Source organism: Neovison vison, chromosome 12 (assembly GCF_020171115.1).
Source record: "Neovison vison isolate M4711 chromosome 12, ASM_NN_V1, whole genome shotgun sequence".
Classification (NCBI taxonomy): domain Eukaryota; kingdom Metazoa; phylum Chordata; class Mammalia; order Carnivora; family Mustelidae; genus Neogale; species Neogale vison.
In genome coordinates, this window is record NC_058102.1 from 13,837,554 (window position 1) to 13,850,795 (window position 13,242).

Genomic DNA, 13,242 nt, shown 5'->3' on the forward strand with positions numbered 1-13,242 from the left:
GGGGGAAGCTCCAGATGCTCACCCGTTCTTCCTCATGTTGAGTGTAGTCTTCCCTTCCGTAAGGAATCCATTTCTGAGTCCCGTCCTCTAGAGCGGTGCAAAATAAGGACACCCACCCCCCACCCCGCACAGTCTTGCAGATAGGGTGGCATGTTTCCATACATTGGTTATTCAGAAACCTGCCTCTCTCCCTAAGCACTGTTTGATTAAGCCATGCTGTATCAAGAGGGCCTTGTTCCACCTAAGGGAACTTTCCAGATAAAGGAAGCTCACCTTTTAAAATGCAGGGCTGCTGGAACATGCAGGTTTTGATCAATTTGGGTGGGAATCTTGGTAAAGGACATACGCTTCCTTCAGTAACCTAAGTATACAAAACTCAGTTTACCATTTTCAGTGAGTCAGATTGTGCTGGCTGGGCTGAGGGGGCAGGAATTGGCCAGAGGAAGTAGGATGTTACTTATCCTAGCAGGAAATGGCCTCGGACTATGCTGCTTCTTCTGCAGATCTCTTTTCTGACAGCTGTCGTTTTCAGTTTCATCAGCCTCGAAACAACCCTTTCTGGGCTCCCCTCCCCGTTCTTCCTTCCTCTGGCAGCTAAAGATAGAAAAACCAATGGAATGTAAGTCAGAAAGACCCCGAGTAAAAGAATCATGCGTTGTCATGGTAGAAGTTAAATTATGAAACATAGCAGACAGCCAAAAACGTGCAAAAAAAGGGAAAAAAAAAACACAAAAGACTGGACTCCAGTGAGTTTTGACCTATCTGTGGAATTGTAAGTCAGTGGACAGTGTCTGCAGATGTAGCGCTCCCTTGGCCCATGTCCGCAGCAGACATCACTGATCAATGGCCCCGCCCCTTCCACTTGGTCCTGCCCATTCCATTCGGGCTCCGCCCCATCCACGGTATCCTTGCCAAGACAGCCTGCCAGGAAACCAGAACCAGTCTCCGAGTGATGACACAGGAGATGCTGGAGCCTGTTGAGTCTGTGTCCCTGTGCCAGGCGTTTGTCATTCCAGTGTCTCCTAGAATGGAGACAGCTCTCTTTGTCGCTTCAAGACCTTCATCTGCTTTTTTGAGCCTCTGCCAATTGGGGGTTTCCTGCAGGGAAAGAGAAGAGGAAGTGCAACTTTAATCTTCACCCCAATCGAGGGAGGTAGGCTTTATGAGTCGCGTTTCACAGATAAGGAAACCAAAGCTCAGAAGGGATGAGTTACTTGCTCAAAGTCAAACAGCCCCTGAGCGGTGGGCCATGATTGGAAAGCAGGTCTGTGTCACTCAGAAGTGATGAACCAGGGCCGTGCTTCCCAAGTGGATGGAGCTCTGGATATAAAATGAATATAATGAGAACTAGAGGTTATTCAGTGATCATTCTAGTGGTTGTCACCATTCCTTACTCTTTCACAAACCCTGCAAGGTAGTTATTACCTCCATTTCTAGAGGAGGAAACGGAGGCTCAGAGAAATGAAATCATGGGCCTGGGTGGTGGCAGTGCTGGAACCCGTATGAGTGGTCTTTCTTTCTGCAAGTATTTACTTTGCTCCTTGATCTCCTCCTGCAGTAGCCGCCCCATACCCCAGTATCCCTGTCTCCCGGGGCTCCTGACTTTATGTTTCTGCATAGAACATCCACTCCTCAGTAGATCATGTCTCTCGCTACTAGAAAGGAAGCTCGGTGACTGCAGGGAATTTTATCTGCTTCATTCATCAGTGTATCTCCGTGTCCATAAAAGATGGCTTGGCACCTGCTAGGCGCTCAGTGAATTTGGGTGAACACATGAACTATTCTAAGTCCTTTCCTTGAAGCATCTGTGGAGTGCTGGAAAGATCCTGGTCCACGACATCAGAACACCTGGCCCGAGGACTAGATCTAGGACTACAGGCCTAACTCTCCTTCCCATGGCCTCAGTAGTCTCATCTGTCAAGTGGTCAGTGAGGAAGCCCAGTCCAGACTGTCATGAGAGTTGAGGGGTTAAGGTGTGCGGAGTGCCGCCCATCCTAGGGTGCCTGGTTCCAAGAGTTGGCCAGTAAGCTTGTCCTGCCCCCTTCCCTTCAGCTGTTCTGTGGTTCCCCCTTGCCTCTGGAAAGAGGGTTTCAGACTCCCTCATCCAACAGGGGTTTTGGGCAGCCTGCACGGCACGTTCCCTGATACCAGCACCATCCAGACAAAAAGCCCACAGCGTCCCTGTGGCTCAATTAGAAGTTAAAAATAAGACATATAGAAGCAGACTCTAGAAACACGTTCCGGCATGGGGACCAGATGGCCCTGTGGAAACAGCTGTATCCCGGAGAAACCTCAGAGAAAAAGCAGAATGCGTTATTGTTCTCACGTGTGGGCTGCATGTCACCCGTTCTTCAATCACACAGCGGGCAGCAGAGCCCCTGGGTGGACGGCGCCAGACAGGGCCAGCCTCCAGGGGCCCTGCACGGGCATGGTTAAGTTCTAGAGCCTGAGGGAGCACAGCCTTGGCCTGGGGGGCCAGGGGCGAGGATAAAGGGAGGAGCCATGCAGTCAGGCCACTCAGGGGATGTGTCCAGACTACGGGCACGCCAGCGTGGCCTGTCTGCTTTGTTCCAGCTCCAGCTTGCACACATCCCTCCTTCACACCCCCAGGCTCGGGTTGTAATCTGTGCACACACGCCAGGTGCTCTCCCTTCATGTGCTTTTGCCTGCAGCAGCCCCCTGCCCTCTCCTTCTGGCAGACCTGTCCTCTACGAGCCAGCGCCTTGTGCAGTGTCTAAGAAGAGGATGACGGCTCTGGGAGCAGGACTGCCACACATAAAATCTAAGCATTACTGAATATGAGAGTTCAGAGTTCCAGCCATTTACTTAGACTCTTTGTGCCTCAGTTTTCCTATCTGTAAAATGGGAACCACAACTAGTCCTGTCTGAGTGGGCTCAGTGAAGACTAAATGAGGCCGGACAGTGTGGCACACAGCACCTGCCTCCCTCCCCGCCGTCATGAAGTCTTGTTGGTGTTACGAATATGTTGGTATCAGGGAACGTGCCGCGCAGGCTTCAGTATTGCCCTTGCTGACTTGCTTCTTTGTCTCCCCACCCAGACCAGATGAACAGTTTAAATGTAGAACCTGGGGTTCATTCCCCAATCCTAGCACATACCTGTCCGGGTGGTTTAATAAAGCAGCTCACCTGCTCCCCAGAAAACCACAGGGAAGAGCGCTGAGGTGGGTTTCAGGAGAGGTGCGTTCGAGTCCCAGCTTCTCTGAGCAAATCAGCTGAGGGCACTGGGGCAGCCCTGCCTGTCTCATTCAGATAGTGGGAGGAACAGATGAAGTCCTGGGTATCAAGGCGACAGAAAACTGAAAGTAAACGTAGGAAGTATCAAGCAGGATTCTGGAGTGTTGCTGTACCCACCAGATACTTCCCTCCCTGCTGCCGAGGCATCAGAAGGAGAGGTATCTTAAGAAGGAGTAGGCGCCTTGCTTGGTCTGTTGTACCCTGTCTTCATCATTCACTGGCTAGAAGAGGCAAGTAGGTGTGTTAAAGTAGCACAAGCAATTTAAAATGGGCTCAGCATGCTGGAAGGGTTATTACTCGCATAAGTCCAAATGGGCGTTTCTGATTGGCAGGTGGCTTTTCTCCAGGTTCAGTGGCCCAGACTCCTTCCATCTTGTGGCTCTGCCCTCCAGGGAGCCTTGGACTCCACCCCCAGATGCCCTTGTTCTGGCCAACAGAGAGGAGTGTGCGTGAATCTGCCTTGAAAGTGGGGCCTGTAGTAGCGAGAAGCTGCCCACATTCCACTGACCAGCCTTGGCCATGCAGGAAGGTTGGGAAGGCAGCCTGGCTGTGCTCCCAGGAAGAGAAGAGACCATGAATCTTGGTACCTGCAGAAGGTCCCCATCACTGGGGAGGACACATGCATTCAGTCCGCTGTAGTCATAGAACCAACTAGCATTAGACTTGGAAAGAGCCCCAGAGATTGATTAAGAAGGCGTTGTAGTGACTTGGTTTCATACAAGAATGAGGGGAGATACATGTGGAGGTAATATCTCAGCTCTGTTCGCTCATCGTGTGACCTTGAACAAGTGGCTAAACCTTTCAGATGATGAATGCTTTCATCTGTAAACAAGGCAGACTGCTGTCCCTAAGCCGCAGCGTTAGTGTGAATATTCAAGGAGAAAATGCTTGCAAAGCTCCCTGACCCTAGTGGGCACTTGATCCTTGAGAGATCTTTTCAGAAACCCAAACCCCTTGTCTTAGCAATCGGAGTAATGACTTGCTAAGGTCCCATGGAGAGTGAGTGTCGGAGGGATCCGGTCTCTGTTTCCAGTTTTCCCCCATAATCTCTCTCCATAGTTTTTCCTGACTTTGAACGGAAGTTTACTGGGCCGGAGCCAGGGACGTGCTTCCAACCCCTCTGAATCCTCCGGCATGACCAGCCATCAACTCCGACAGCTCAGAGGTCAATCCAGGCCACTGTCCTTAAGGATGGGAAGAAATAAATGCAAACTGCTTAAAGGGCCATTTTCCCTGAAGTCCAAATCTCCCTGTGCCTCAGCTGGCTGCCCAAAGAAGCAATTTAGCAAATGCATTTTATCTCAGGAGAAATCTGTCTTTTGTTTCTGTGACTTGCTTCTCAGGAGCCTACCGCTCCCCCCGTGGCCACAGTATGGAGTGCCGTGGAGTTCAGCCCTGTTAATGAAAGCCCTCCCTCCCGCTTAGCATCTCCCCGGAGAAATCACCCATACTCTAGGTGGGAAGGGGGTCTCACTTTTTAAGGCGGCTTCAGCCCTCCCCCTGAGATAACATCAGCCTTGAAGCCAGCAAGAAGAAATCCTAATTTAGAATTTGAAAAGGTACATCATATAATCATAACATCGCTTGGGTTTTGCATAGCACTTTACAGTTTGCAAAGCACTTCTACACACATTAGCTTCTTTGAGCAAATTGCAGGGAACTCGTTAAGGACAGAAAAGTAGAAAGGAGCCAATAAAATTCATCTGTGAACCCACCAGTCATAGAAAAGCTTTGTTAACATTGTAATGTGTTCCCTTTGGTCTCTTTTCTATGTGGCTTTTTGTTTGTTTGTGTCTTTGCTGTATCGGGATCTTACGGCAGATGCATTTTTATGGGCTGCTTTATCCTGGAGCGTTATGCCTTCCACTGTCTCTTGCATCCATCCCCGATCCTTGCATCCATCCCCGAGGAGCAGAGTCCCCTCACTGCAAAGATGCCTGTGGTGTGAGGTCCCAAGGCTGGCTTCTCAGTCCGGAACTGCTTCTCCCTAGCTGTGTAACCGGCAGATTACTCAAACTCTCTGAGCCTCAGTTTCCTCCTTCATAAAACAGAGGTGTGTGTGCTGAGGGATTAAATTAATAAAGCAACCCACCTGAATGCACTTAGCACCACACCTGGCACAGAGCGGGCGCTATATCTGAATCAGCTGAGCGAAGGGACAAACCGCCACGTTGAGAATGATTGTAACATTAAACTCAAGGAAGGCGTCTGGCTGGTCCATGGTGCCGTGGATTTTGACATTCTATGTCAGACATCATAGCTGATGTGTTTGCCACGATACCCGGTGTGGTTGGTAGACACACTGTTCCCCAGACCCTTCCCCTTCAGCGCTGTGATGGCCACAGGTGATCCAGGGATGCGGATGGCACTGAACCATAGCATTGGTACCTGGAAGTTTCTAGAGGCTACTTCTCCCCAGGACTGCTGATCGACCCTCCCGACCAGGTCAGGCCATGCTCTGGTCATTGTGGAAGCACTTTCATTGGTCACTCTTCCTTTTTTAACACGAGGACATGGCTGTGAGGACATCTGGTAGGGGCCTGGTGGGCACACCGGGGCACAGGGTGCTCTAGATGTTCTAGGTACAGGAAATTGAGAGATGACCAGGATGCAGCTCCTGCCTTGAGGAGCCCACTGTATACGGGTGCCTTTCAGAAAAGGGCTCTTGGAGCTCTTTACCTTGGAACATTGTTTTTTCCGGACTCCAGGGTATGTGCCTGCATATAGAGAGAGAAAAACCCCTGTACACACAGATGCATTTCTCATGTTCTGGCCACGGATTCCCCCTCTCCCATGAGGAGGATACCTACTCTTTCAAGGCTCATCGAAGAAAAGCCCCCCCTCCACGCACACGTCCATACCCATCTTCACATGTCCCCACTCCCGTCTTCCCTGAACCAAAGCCATGCAGTCCTGTCACCTTAAAAACAGCACACAAATGAAACCACCCCCCACCCCGCTGAAACAACCCCGCTTTTGCAAAGAGCTTTGCAGATGTTTATGCTCTGAAAGGGAATAATTGCGAGTGTTCTTTTGCAGTGTGGGCGAAAGTGAAGGAGGGTATGAGTTGGTTGAGTTTCCCATTACAGGGAGACATTGTGGTTTCTAGGTATATTTGGGTTCCTCAAGGAGGAGGATGTGGGGAGTGTGTCCAACACTCGTGAGACAGAAACGCGATCCAGGCTCAGTGAGCTCCTGCCTTCCCTGCCCTCGCCCGACTGTCTTCTCCAGGTGGCAGCTGAGGACAGAAAGCAGCTGTCCAGGGACCCCTGGGTATCTCGATCATTAAGCGTCTGCCTTCAGCTCAGGTCATGATCCCAGCGTCCTGGGGTCGAGTCTGGCATCGGGCTTGCCGCTCAGTGGGGAATCTGTTTCTGCCTCTCCCTCTTCCTGCCTCTCATGTTGCTTATGTGCATTCTGTCTCTCAAATAAATAAATAAAATCTTAAAAAAAATAATAAAGGAAGGAGGAAGGAGGGGGGGGAAGTATGGCAGAAAGGAAGGGAGGGAAGAAAGAAGGAAAAGAAGGAAAGCATACTTCCAGGTGTCTCCCCTCCCTAACTCTGATAACCACTGTGGTCATAGATGATGTCTGCTGTGTCTTTAAGCCAAACACCATAGTCCGCCCGTGCAGGATCTCTCAGCATCCTCCGACAGCCCCCTGGGTCGTTCTGTTATCATCCCCATTTTACACCTGAGGAAGCTGAAGCTCAGAAGGGTTAAGCACCTCACCCGCTCGCCCAAGACTGTACAGACGAGAGTGGGATAGAACCTGTGACCTCAGCCACGGTGCTGCGTGTGCTTCTTGACCCGAGACTGAATGAGCACCTTTCCTGGAGAGGTAGCTCGGTAATAGAGGCACAGACCCCAGTTCGACCTCCCTGAGTGACCTCAAAATCTTGAGGCTGCTTTTCAGCTGTCAAATGTGGCTGCACCTGCCCCACTGGAGGGCTCCAAGGAAAGAGATCACGCGTACCTTGCACCTTGCCGGCCGGTGCTTGGTTGCTGTCCAGCACGTTTTCAGCCATCACAGACCCTTGAACTGCAAATACAGGAGCAGATAATGGGCTTAAGGATGATCACCCTCCATGCATAACATTAGAGGATACGGAAGGAAAATCAGGCAGGCCTTCCAATGGTCACAGTCTTCACGTAGGTATTTCTCCTGGTCACAGCACATGAATATTAAGCATCTGTCATGCCGTGGGCACGGTGCTAGGGGCAATGGTAAAGTGTCACCGTGTCTCCAGGAAAGTTGCCCTGAAATAATTTGAGTTCAAACTGACAAGTGCTTTAGCGGAGTTAGGAATTGAGGGCTCTTGAGTCAGGAGAAGTGGACCCGCTGTAGCCGGCACGGTTAGCAGAGGTCTCAGAGACGGACTCGGTGTCATCCAGGCTGAGTCTTGAAAGGTAAATAGAAAGTGTCCTGGTGGAGAAGAGCGGGTGAAGGGAGGGAGGGACGTCGAGAGGGAAGAAATGTACAGAGTCGCAGAGGAAAGGAAGGAAAGGCGGGTTCGGGGAGCAGAGAGATCGCCGGTGCAAATACGGAAAACACGGGGGAGTCGGGGTGCTGGGTCAGAGAGAGAGGATGTGATTGTCAGCAAGGATCTGGGTTTAATCCTGCAGGTCAGAAGGGGTCGTTTGGCTCCTAGAATGTTAAATGGAATGAAAACTGCAGTTTCCTGGCCTTACATGAGTCGCACCATTGGCATAATGGGAGTCGTCAAATAGGCCAGGACTTGAACTTCAAAAACTGAAAAGTCTCCCTGATTGCAACGGTGTTAACCATGTTAAAAATCTTCATAATGGGCGAGAACATCTCCTTGATCACTGGACCTCCACGGGTCTCCCCGCCCCCCCCCTGCCAATCCCAGCAGCATTTGGAAGTAGGTGGGTATATTTGGGGTTGTACAAGGCTGCCTGGAGAACTCTACCAGCATTTAGTGGGCTGGGGCCCAGGAGGCTAACTGTTCGGGGAATCTGTGGGACAGGGCACATTATGAAAAACTCCCTGCACAAATACCAGTGACCCCCCCCCAGTCGATTATCTATGGCTCCAATACTATAAAACCTCAGTGGGATTCAATGAGAAGTGTTCATCGAGGAGGCAGGCGTGCTGAGCTTCGCCTGGCTTGCTCCGGCACCTGGGGCAATTGCAGAGCTTCTGCTCGCCTCCAGGTGTGTCTCGTCTTCCAGCAGGCCACCCAGGCATTTTCTCATGGTAGTGGTGGAGGTTCGAGAAACACGTGGTTCTTCTTGAAGCCTAGTCTCACTATGAGGGCAGCATTGCTTCCCTACCATTTTATTTGCCAAAGCAAGTCTCATGACAGGGTAGAGATGTGGAAGGGGGTCCAGAGTCAAAGGGATTAACACAGTAACGTGCTGTCACTCACATCTTGACAAATAAGGCCATAGCTTAATCTGGCTTTATCTACGAAGACAGTGGTTTTCGCTGAGACAGGATCATACAGAAGTGAGTTAATATAATTCTTGTTTACTACACTGTTGGCTTGGGGATTTAAAATATGCATACACCTTCTTCTTGGAAAACTGCTCTGTTACCCTCAGTTACGTGAGTAGCTCTAGCCATGAAAACTGTAATCTGCATCCAGCTATCTGCCATCGTGTAATGGACTAGGCTGATGTCATAGAAAAAATATTAGAACGAGCCATAGGACCTTTGGCAAATTCAGCTGAAATATAGTTTGCATATAATAAATTCACCCATTTTAAGTGTATAGTTTGTTGACTTCTCACAAATGTATACCCATGGAACCATCACTGGAACCATGACCTAGAACATTTCCATCCCCCAAAAAAGTTCTCTCCTGCTTCTCCCTAGTCTATCCCCTCTGCCCCCACACATCCACTGATCTCATTTCTTTTCCTATGGAAGTTCTTTTACTGTTTCACTGCAAATCTTCATCTATGAAACCAGCCCAGTCACCCCTGCTGGGAGGGTATGGTGGGTTGGCATGACATGGTTGTGTATCGGGCAGCTGTACATCCTCAGATCTGGATATTGTGCATCTGCGTCTGCCCGTGTCAGATGCTAAGTCCTTGGTTCCCTGCTGACAGGTTATCCAGCTCTTGCACTGGTTGGGGTAGGAAGGCAGGTAGAGCTATGTAAAGAACTTCTTCAGGCAGATTAAGAGAGCAGGACTTCCCAAGAGTTAGAAACAAGAAGGAAGAGTGGATGCCAAAACTCGGATGAAATGAAAGGAACAGATCTTTACATTTTGTTTACAGATTGGTTTAGTCTTTCTCTTCAATACCTGGTACAGAGATTGACGTCTGTAGTTCTAGATGGGAGAGAGAACTCATGCAAAGGCTCCATTTGGATTTTGGTACTCTGTTCCCTGTTATGTGGAATTGTACTGGGTCACCTACCAAAGCGTGTTCTTGTTTGTTTTTAAGGAGTTTGTGGTTGCTTACATATTTGTCAATGGTGACCACCATCATTCTCAGCTCAGAGGAGGCTTGCTTCTCAGATGGAGAGGACAACTGTCCCTCATCATTGCCTTTTTAAAATTAAATGCAGAGGAAACTAAAACCAGTGATCCTGTTCTCCCACGTTTGACCCATCAACAACGTCCAATGAATAAGTGACTCAGACAAGGGCAGGCTCCTGGCTCCTTGGGGCGTCCCTTCTTGGTCCCATACCCCCTTCTCCTACATTTCAGCTCCAGAAGCAGCTCTCTGAGCTTGATGAGGACGACCTGTGTTATGAGTTCCGGCGAGAGCGGTTCACTGTCCACCGAACCCACCTGTACTTCCTGCACTATGAGTATGAGCCTGCTTCGGACAACACGGATGTCACCCTGGTCGCTCAGCTTTCCATGGACAGGTAGGCCACTGGGTCCTAACCTCCCCCACAGCTCCACCCTGCAGCTCTACACCTAATCAAAGGGGAAAAGGAGAGATGGCCTGACAGCCGTAGGCTTGGGTCACACTCCTCTGCAGCCCTGAAAACAAGGGCTCTTGTCTTCCGGTGAGGGTGGTGGTTTTGAGAATAGAAGAATTGATTCTAAAGAATAGAGCTCTACTCACACTACCTCAAGTTAAAGGGGGGTCTTATAGGGAGACACATATTCTGGAATCACTATCACTGCGGGGAAGCAATCAGTTTCTTTTTCTTACTGTATTGATGCGACAAACATCCACCAGACCTTTATCTGGAAGTACTGATGAGATCCCTGTCCTTATGGGGACGACAGTCTAGTGCATTGATTGTCCACCTTGGCTGGGGACATACTGAATCACGTGGGGGGTCTTAAAACAAATTCACCTTCGAGCTCCATTGCAGACCAGTTAAGTGGAGACCTTGCATTGTTTCACACTTGGAATATGCAGCCAGAGTTAAGAACATGAGTATAGCGGTATGAACAGCAAATAGATAGTTGAGTAAAATGATAATAACTGTGATAAGTACTTTGGAAGGAACTGAGACTGATAATAACAATGTCAAGAGAAGGACCTTCCTTGGGAGATGTGGTCAGGGGAAACCTAAGGAGGGGACATTTCTGCAGAGACCTAAAGGAGGAGAAAAGGAGTCAGCAATGTGAATTGCTGAGAAAAACAAAAACAAAACCAAACAATTCCGGGTTGGTAAAATAGCAAGCATAAAGGCCCTATGGTAGGAGGGAGCTCGCACATTCAGAAACATGGTAGAAGTATGCTGAGGCATAGTAGCAGGGACACGGCATGAGATGAAGATTATAGAACATTTGAAACCCACCAAAACATTTGGATTTTATTCTCCGTGTGGTGAGAAGTTATTGAAGACATTTACACAAATTTATATGAGCCAATTTATGTTTTTGAAACCATCTCTCTCACTGCCAGGGGTGCGTGGATTCAGAGCCCCAAGGTCACTCACTCCGGGCTGTAATTTTCCATACCTGGTGTCCTGGGTGTCTCCCTACCACCTCGGCCCACCGGCTTTCTCTTTGACACATGGCCCACGGGGGCTCCCTACCCCCAGTTTTCTTCCTACCGTTCCCTGTCCGCTCCCACAATTAGGGAATCTGGTGGGCTCATTCTCGCTTAGAGTCATCTCAGAGATGCCTGTCCAGCCTCTGGCTGCACCTGCAGGGGCCTGTGTCTGGGACCGCATGGGTCCGTGCCTGTGGCGTGCTGAGAGCAGTACCCGGCACGCTTGTTAAGTGTTCAGCAAATGCTCGTTATTTGCGGGGAGGGATTAAGGCATGGGCAAACCAGTGCAGGAGCAAGCCCTCGGACACGAAAAGGTTCACGTGCAGAAAGGGGTCTGGGAGCTGGGAGGAGCACGTGGAACCTTGCATCCAGACATCCAGGAACGAGTCACACAGAGCGTGGCTGACGGAAGTAGACTCCGCGCCTTGAGAGTCCCACTTTGTGTTGGCGGATGCTTGCTTGTGGAACTCAGTGGCTCCATGGGCTGGGGGTCTCCTGGAGGTTCGTAGGCCTCAGGACTCCCGTGCAGAAACACAGAGAACTTGCAGAACGTAACAGGTAGCAGGTAGAGATGAGCTGGGTTGACAGGGAAAAACCCAGAGCTGTCCCCCACCAGCCCTGACCTGACCTGCCGTGTGACCTCAGGCAAAGTCTTTCTCTTCTTGGGGCCTCAGGTTCCGGATCTCCAGCATTCACGTGACCACTCGGGAACGACTGTGTGAGCATCTGTAACTGTGGTGTGCCGGGCTCTTGTGAGGCTGGGGATATTTATAAGAAGACCCTGCTTTTGCCTTCAAGGAGTAGAAAGCGTCTTCATGACTCGGTGTATTAGTTGTCTGTTGGAGCAGAACAGGTTGCCACAGATTTAGCAGGTTCAATAACTTCAGTATCTTGCAGTTTGGTGGGTGTCAAGTCTGGCGGAGTGCTGGCAGGGTCTCCTGCTCAGCTCCCAGGACTACCATCAAGGTGTTGGCTGGGGGCTGTGATCTCACGGGAGTCAGGGGCCTCCACTAAGCTCACTCGGCTTTTGGCAGAATTCAGTTGTAGGACCGAGGTCCCCAGTTCCTTGCTGCCTGGTGGCTGGGGTCCTTCTGAGCAACAGGAGGCCACCCTTAGGTCTTCGCCATGTGGTCCTCTGACGGCACCGCAGCTTCCTTCTTCAAAGCCAGCGGGAAACTCTCTGCAGTCTGTTCTATCCCGTGATCCACGGGAGCCGCATTCCGTCCCATTCCCGGGTCCGGCTCACACTCAAGGGTGGGGTTGGACGGGTGTGCATGCCACAGGGCAGCAGTTGTGAGGGCTACCTTGGAATGCAGCCTGCCACAGACAGGTAACAGGTTCTTACTCTAGACAGATGCTGTGGGAGGAACCCCCAGCCCTGCTGGGCGGTGGAGAAAGGGAGAGACAGGGAGTGGGTCCAAGGGGAGATGTTGCAGCATTGTATTGGAGGCTCAGTAGACAGTCGGTAGGAAGCACACAGGGAGAGAACAGGAAGCATGCAGCATATTCAGGGAACAAAGAGCCCCCCACCCCCGTCCTGCTGGGAACACACAGGCTCTGGTATGGTTACAGCTTAAGGCATGGGGGAGAAAGAGGGGAACAGATGGGATTACAGAGGGCAGTGGGGAAACCAGGGCAGATAGCCCCCCACCAGTTCAGACTCATCAGTGAGGCTCCATAAAGGACTGAGCTAGACCAGAGCCCGGAGTCACCCCTAAACTTCTGTGTCCCTTTGACCTCTCACCCAGGCTTCGGTTCGGGTGCAAACACTCCCCCCCCCAACCCCCGAGCAGCACTTGAGCGAGTGACCTGGCCATATCAGACCCCTCTTCCCATTTCTCTTCCCTTCCCCTCTATGCCATTTCAAATGAAAATAAAATCTGGTCCTTGAGATTTGTGCTGACTCATGGTTGAGATTAGTCTTCTGTTCTCCAGGCAGCAGTGCAGGTGCCCCTCAGACCCCTCAAAATGGGTTATCTGAAGCTCAGAGATTATAGTCTGCCCAGATGAGTGAGTTCCAGATAATTCCAGCTTCTCATCTCTTAGAGCACCT

At 50.6% G+C, this 13,242-nt stretch overlaps 1 protein-coding gene across 2 annotated transcripts in view; it reads left to right on the forward strand.

Annotated features, from left to right (window-relative positions):
• The window catches only part of LARGE1 (LARGE xylosyl- and glucuronyltransferase 1), a 533,441-nt gene that overhangs the window by 482,247 nt on the left and 37,952 nt on the right, over positions 1 to 13,242 (forward strand). For both annotated transcript variants that reach the window (XM_044228337.1, XM_044228338.1), the window contains one exon: positions 9,938 to 10,101. In XM_044228337.1, coding sequence (XP_044084272.1) covers positions 9,938 to 10,101 — 164 coding nt within the window. The remainder of the gene's footprint in view (positions 1 to 9,937; positions 10,102 to 13,242) is intronic.